Source organism: Triticum urartu, chromosome 3A (genome assembly GCF_056163025.1).
Source record: "Triticum urartu cultivar PI428250 chromosome 3A, HENAU_Tu73, whole genome shotgun sequence".
In the NCBI taxonomy this organism is placed as follows: Eukaryota; Viridiplantae; Streptophyta; class Magnoliopsida; order Poales; family Poaceae; genus Triticum; species Triticum urartu.
The window spans coordinates 149,464,185-149,471,618 of record NC_141875.1 but is presented as its reverse complement, the minus strand read 5'-3'; the positions used below and the strand labels follow the sequence as shown (position 1 = coordinate 149,471,618).

The 7,434-nt window shown below is 44.2% G+C and overlaps 1 protein-coding gene across 1 annotated transcript; it reads right to left on the bottom strand.

Moving 5' to 3' along the window:
* Positions 1 to 656: 656 nt before the first annotated feature.
* Positions 657 to 4,591, bottom strand: LOC125546743 (uncharacterized). The gene is made up of 7 exons (XM_087546668.1): positions 4,404 to 4,591; positions 3,321 to 4,176; positions 1,683 to 3,234; positions 1,503 to 1,595; positions 1,361 to 1,429; positions 1,213 to 1,281; positions 657 to 1,103 (listed from the first exon to the last, which is right to left on the bottom strand). Exons 3-7 carry the CDS (start codon positions 2,687 to 2,689, stop codon positions 893 to 895), a joined length of 1,449 nt encoding a protein of 482 aa, XP_087402794.1. The 5' UTR covers positions 2,690 to 3,234; positions 3,321 to 4,176; positions 4,404 to 4,591; the 3' UTR covers positions 657 to 892.
* Positions 4,592 to 7,434: the final 2,843 nt, after the last annotated feature.

Here is a 7,434-nt window from a genome sequence, read left to right as displayed (position 1 = left end):
TAATTAGTGCACTCCATGTTGTTAGTGTGAAGAACTTTATACATTTGTCACTTGCATGGATACATTCCAAATTGCTAGCTACGAAATAGAATACATGTCGAATTCAACATAAAGTGGGTTTCGAAGATTCGAATTCATAGGAAGTGCATTCATCTATTTGAACCCGAGATAATGGCATTTGTAAATCAGATGTAAAAGGAGGCATCAATCTTTGTTGTGAGTTTGAACATGCTATAGAGAGAGAGAGAGAGAGAGAATTCCTTATTTGACCCTTTCTTAAATTTTGGTTCCCTTTTTGGCCCTAGTAAAAAAATTCTTCATGTTCTGGCACTCAAACTTCAGTTTGTTCCCTATATGACATTTCCGTCAGTTTTGGCAACTAACACCGTTAAATCCGACATGAAAAGTCCTTTTTACCCTTGGTGTAGTTTGTGACCAAAATTGTGAACTAGAAGTCAAAAGCAATGGTGATGTGATCCGTTTGTCTTGAATACATTACCAAATGAAACCAAATATGCTATTTAGCACAGCTTTAATTTTAGTTGGATAATTGGACAGAACCTCCCTTGTATATTGATGATATATCCCCTGTACAGTTCATATATGCACAAATTATAATATACTTCGAGCAGATTCACATGTATGCAAACTAAAAGTTCATAGAAACTTGGTCCAGGTTCACATATACGGAAATAGTCCACATATTTAGTCCTCTACACACATTCAGGTTCACATAGAGTTCACATATAATAGTCCAGGTTCACATCATGTCAAATGCAACACATGAAGGTCACATATAGCACTTACAAAAGCCCAGGTTCACATATATATTACATAAACAGCTCAAAAGTTTCCCAAATGAACCATGATATGGAAAGGGATCCAATGAGAATCACAAGCTAAGCCTCCTTTTCCTTCGTGTGCTCATTGCAGGGCTGGCAGGATTCATTTTTTTGCTACGTGTGCCCATTGCAGGGCTATCATGTGGCACCATAGGAAGGTGTGGCAACTTATCAGCAACCTCTTTGCCTTTTCTTTTGGCATGTAATTTCAAAGCAACAGATGCTTTCTTGTTGGCCACACAAATGGGCTGAGTTGTTGATCTACACATACACATTCATGGCAGCACAGCATACATCACATATAGTAGCCCAGGTTAACAATAGAACAATGCATAACATAACATAAAATTCGGAAACAACCATAGGTTACCTTTTTGCTACTCTGGATCCAGATTTACTCCCTTTCCCTTTTTCCTTAGTTGTTTTCTCCAACATTTGGCTATAGTGAGAAGAATGCAATTAGAATACAAAACCAAGCTTTCATCTAATCTACTACAAAATTCAGAACTAGTTCTTACCTTTTTGATGCTCCAGTAATTGAGTTATCATGTTTTCTCTTTTTCGTAGTTGTAGGTTCCAAGCTTTGGCTATTGTGAGAAGTTACTTAGAATTCAAACACAGATTTCATATAATTATGAGCATGAGTGTAAAGTGGCTAACCTTGGCGGAAAGCACATAGAGGCTGCTGGAGCATCATCCTCGCAAGGCACAATTGATGCTTTGGTGGTCTTTGCCCTCTTCTTTGGTGGTCCTCTACATGAGCAACAAAAAAGTAGTTAACATGTATGGCTGCTTACAAAAAAATGCAAGTGAAGCAAGTTACACAATTATATTTATTACCTCACAGCTAAAATAGCAGCAATGTCATCTGGGTTACCCTTCTTGCATTTATGCCAATGATGCCCATAGTCCTTACAAATAGGGCATAAGTGTTGGCCGCTTTTTCTTTTCTTCTCACTGCAGCCTTTATACCTCTCAGTTTTATGCCTACCCGCCGTGGATTTTAGTAGTGGTGGAAACATGAAGAATCCATGGTCAGATTTAGGCCATTGGTTCTTGTCAACCATGGCAGGAATTAGTTGGTCATAGGCTTCCCTAAATTTGTCAATGGAGTAATACAAGTCCACATAATTCTGTATGTGTGCATTGATAAGAGATGTGATAAATGCTAGACCATGCTTGCAAGGAAGGCCAGAAACTTGCCATTGTCTACAAGAACATGTCCTGTCAAGCAAGTTGACCACAAACCTAAAGCTGCTGCCTCCCAATGCTGTCACTTCAGTGACTTCCTCTGAGCTTTCTACCACCTCCAAGTTTAATTCTCTAGTCTTTGCATTCAACTTCTTAATTATGTGGGGAAGAATCAACACAACCAACTTCCTTGCTACTTTCCTCCTTCGGTTCCACATGATCATAATCATCTGCCTAACCTTATCAAAGAAGTCGTCCAAGTTCAAGGACTTGTGATGCTTAATCCAATTATTGAAGCACTCAGCCAAGTTGTTTGTAACATAATCCACCTTGGAAATTGTTGAGAACTCACTCCTAGACCACAACCTAGTGTGCCACCTCCTAAGATATGCAGTTGCCGCTGGCTTTGCTATGTCCATTGCAGCCCAATTTTTTTCAAATATATATGGGTTCCATGAGTAAGCAGCAGCCCAAAGGTGGTCATCAAACACCTTTCCATGAAACTTCTTCTTGAAGTTGGACACCAAGTGAAACATACATTCCCTATGTTCAGCCTCTGGGAACACTTCTTTTACACCTGTCATCACTGGTTGCCCAGCATCGGTGCATATGGTTAAACCCCTTGGGGATCCTATGGCTTGTCTAACCATTTGCATGAACTAGGTCCAATTCTCATTAGTTTCAGAATCAAAAACACCCATACAAACTGGATACATCCAACTATGGCCATCAACGGCGGTAGCACTAGCCAGCTGCCCCTTGAACCTGCCTGTCAAGAAGGTGCTATCTACTGCCAAGTATGGCCTGCAGCCATTAAGAAACCCATCGATGCAAGGCTTCAAAGCAACAAAAATTCTTTTAAATCTGATTTTATCTTTTATTGTGTGATGATCAATGATCACTATGCTACCGGGGCAGCAACTTTCAATTTGCGACTTGAAACTATAAAGATTATAAAGCTTGTATCCCAATCACCATATAGTTCCTTCAAGGCTAGCAGCTTACCCATATAGACTCTCTTAGAGTTGATATCAATTCCATGATGCTCTTTAAGCTTCTTTCGCAATGCCTTTGGTCCTAGAGTTGCATCCTCAATTAGCCAGTCCTTCACGTGCTCACATATCCACCGCTTGTTTGCATTCTTCAACTTCTTTTTTCTTTTTGTACTAGAGCAATCATGACCACAAGGGTTCTTTCTCACCTACAAAAGATGAACATAGAAAATTAGTACTAGAGTAAAGACCATGACCACAAACTAAGCACACATGAGTAAAGTTAGAAAATTACCATTACTGTGCACTCATCTTCCATTGTAGAAGCATATATCCTCCATGGACACTTATCTTCATCCCTTCTTGAACAATAAGCTCTGAACCTATGTGGTGCACTCTTTTCGGTGTCAAACTCAAATTCATGTTTGATTGCATGCTGAGAAAGCGCCAATTTAAACTCTGCAATATTGGGATATTTTCTTCCTTCGTTCATTGGAGGATCTAATTTATTATATTCAATGTGTGGTGCATGATCTGCCTCGTGATATTCCTCATATTCCTCTACTTCAACCTCTGACATGCTCTCATCCTCGGTCTCAACCTCGCTCTCAACCTCGCTCTCATGATCAGGAACATAGTCTTTGTCCTGTTCTTTGTTGGAACAAGGAACCATGATAAGAGGTACAGGTTCATCCTCTAAATAAATATTTTCCTCATCAACACCAACATGCCCATTCTCAGGTACTGGGTTGCGAAGATAATCATCATCATCATCTTGTTCTATGTTGTTAGGTTGGCTATGCGCATCACTATGCCACTCCGTTATAGGCTCATATGGTTCCGATGGATCATAATATGCAACAAACATGTGCACAACCTTTGTCTTAGAGTGTTTCTCAAACATCGACACCAATTATTGGTCAGATGTTACTTCATGGTAGATTTTAAGAACATCATCATAATACTGAACATGTGCAACTTCCAAATAACGAGGCGAGTACTGCTCTACGATTGATTCAACCAAGTCCTTATAATTTGTTAAGTCGGAAACAATAACCTTATCAAAACAGAAGCATTTGATATCCTTTCTAGCCTTTTTTGGGTTGCCAAGCAAATTGATTTTCAGCACATAAGTCGAATTTTGATCCATCCTGTAAAAACCAAATAAACTTAATCATGAGTTGCATTTGGGATCCATCTCTAGGTTCAGATTTTGCAGCAAATTATCATCTCTATATGAAACTCCTAAGTAATATGTTGCATTTCGACAAATCTAGAAGAGAGGTGCTGCAAATATGTTGCATTTGGGATCCATCTCTAAGTAATCTTCAAAGCCATCTCTAAGTACTCTGTCAAATTTAAAGAAGAGATGCCTCACCCATCTAGACAAGCCGATGTAGCTGCATCCCTCGGTGATACTTGGCCTTGCTCCGGTGTTGCGCCTTTACCACGCAAGGCTGAGACCGCCGCACAGCCGGCCTCCCCACCATGGCCGCTTTGCCCGTCGTCAGCAGGTTGGCCGCCCCCTGCCTCCCCACCATGGCCGCCTCGCCCGTCCTCCAGGGGTTGGCTGCCCCCCGCCTCCCCACCATGGCTGCCTCACCCGTCCTCCAGGAGTTGGCCGCCCCCCGCCTCCCCACCATGGCCGCCTTGCCCATCCTCCAAGAGTTGGCCGCCCCCTGCCTCCCCACCATGGCCGCCTCGCCCATGGCCCTCGTCCACCTCGCCCTCCTCCATGTGCCGCCGCTGGGTGCCTCGCTCGCGCCACTGCCGCTGGGTGCCTCGCTCCTCGCTCGTGCCGCCGCTGCGCTAGGTTTAGGTCTCGGGGAGGAGAAGGGGAATCGAGGGCAGAAGGGGTGGTTCGTTTTCTTTTTTTTAGCATGCTATAAAGAAGGGGTAAAACGACTTTTCCTGTCATAGTTGACGGTGTTAACGGAAAAAATCTACGGAAGTGTCATGAAAGGAAGAAAATAAAGTTAGGGTGTCAAAAAAGGAAAAAATAAATTTTTAGGGCCAAAAAGGGAACCAAAATTTAAGAAAGGGCCAAATAAGGAATTCTCTCATATATATATATATATATATATATATATTCATACGCGTATCTAACTTTTTTTTGCAACCAAGGAGATTATATTTGGAACCATGCATGAACTGAGGTAAGTTGCATATTTTTTAATATATACTCGTGTATAATGTATATTCAAATGTACCCCCTCCATTCCAAAATAATCGTAGCTTTAGGATTTTTAAGAGTAAAGATTTGTGAAGTTTGACAAATCCTGAAAGTTCAATTCAAGAGAACCGAAAACGTTAATGCTTCTGCTCCCAAATATTGAACGAAGCGCCAAATAGGCCTCTGGTCACCCGAAACCGCGCGAGACTAATGTTTTGGTGGTAGGAAATTACTGTCCTGACTCTGGCCCGTGTAGCCTATCGGCCCGATGTCCAAAGGTCTAAACCGGGGTAGGTTTGTAACTTCACCAAGACGCCAGAGAAGCATTCATACGCCGTGGGCGCCTACCCATGCGCTCGGCGGAAATCTATCCCGCCCACATTTGGGACACCTGACATGACTGTCCTACCCCCAACCCGCAATATGTCCGAAATTTTACATGGGGGGAAAGTTTGTAACTTTCCCCAAATTTCAAACAAGCGCGTCTCAAATCGAAACATTGTTCCCCCTTAGTTCCCCGCCTCCCTCCGTTTCCCCATTCATACTCCGTGGGCGCGAAAACGCCCTCTCCACCAGCCGCGAAACCCCAGTCTCCTCCGTCCTCCACCCCATAGCGGCCAATCCACCGCCGCCCTCCTCCATCACGCCGGAGTCGCTATCCCGACGTCATCGTCCAACGCAACCGCAACCGCAACGCCCTCAAGGACTTAGCAGCTGAAGCCGAGGCAGAGCTGCCTCCACGACACCGACACCGACGTGCGCCATACCAAAACCACTCCGACCACACCATCCTGCGCCTCACTGCTGCGGCTCCACTGTCGCAACCGTCCACCACACCGGAGCTGTTCCCGCTACGCCATCGTTCGCCGCATCGGATCTGCTTCCCCGCCGCCGACAGACGGCCACCGCACCACACTCAACAACTTGGCCATGGGTTCGTCCAAGGCTGCACCGTCCTCCACAACTTCTGGTTTCCGGCGAACAAGAAGAAGATCGTCGGAAAAACAGAAGGAGGACACAGCACTGCCAGCAGAAAGAGGTACTCCTCTTCCCATATTCGTGCAAATCTTACGTCTCCGCTCACACCGTATTCATCCCACGAAAGAAACTAGTTGAGCGCTTCTTACTCCATCTTCCTCGTGATACTAAATGCACAAGGTTTCCTCCCTTTTACTATTTCACCTTTGCTAGAGGTCAGTAGCCTGCCTGGATTTCAATTCAGGGTCAGTCGAACCGCAATTAAAAGAAGCAGCACCCGCTTAGGCGCGCGGAGCACCTAGTCCGCCTGCTCCCCAGGGAAGCCGGGTGTGGGGCGCAGGAGCTGTTTGCGCCCGATCTGGAGGTCGGCGGGACTTGAATGGATGGCCGGGAGTGGTGCCAAGCATGGTGGTGTGGTGAGGTCGAGGGGAGGGCGCAGGCAGGGGAGGAATACTAGGCCGGTGGTCGCTGGCGTTTCGAGGAAGATCGTCAACACTGACTGGTTGGAGGTAGATGAAGGCGATCTGCTCGTTCTTTGTACATTGGACGGTGCAGAAAAAATGGACTGACTTATTTGCTTTCAGTCGACTGTTATTTTCATAGAATCCTGTAGTAATTTAGTGTGCCATGCATGTTGTAGAGCTATCATATGTCTCCCGTCATTTATTTCTCACCGACCTGCTATCTGCTACCTTTACACTGTACTAATTGTGCACACACTTCACCCATACTCACACTATTGTTTTTTTATGCATGGGTATTTCAGACTCTGACGTAGTGTTGACGAATGCAGAAAAGAAAAGACAGAAGTTGCTCCAGTGTAATTCGAAGATAAGCACTAAGCGTTCCAGCGCTCTAACGGGTGCAGTGTCAGAAGTTGGAGACAGAAATGTAGCTCTGAAGTTGATGATCTCTATGGCCACACACAACCATCCCAGGTGCTTGCTTTAACTTTGCGCTGTCAAATGTGGTTGCATGTTGCATATGGTGTCTAGCTTGTATTGCTTCCAATTTGGTTAAATTGCATCTGCTTACTTTACACATTATACCTTTGATAATGACATGCCTTCCTGTTTTCGATACATACTACATATGTCTATTAACCATGTTCGTACATCAAACTAATGCTCTTTGTATCCCCCGTCAATCACTTATGATGAGACAGTCACCCGGGTGGGTTACTGTGAGACCCCATACTCGTTTAAAGAGTGCAGTGTCATCCTCCCCACATGATTCTCAAGAAACAGCAAGCTAAATG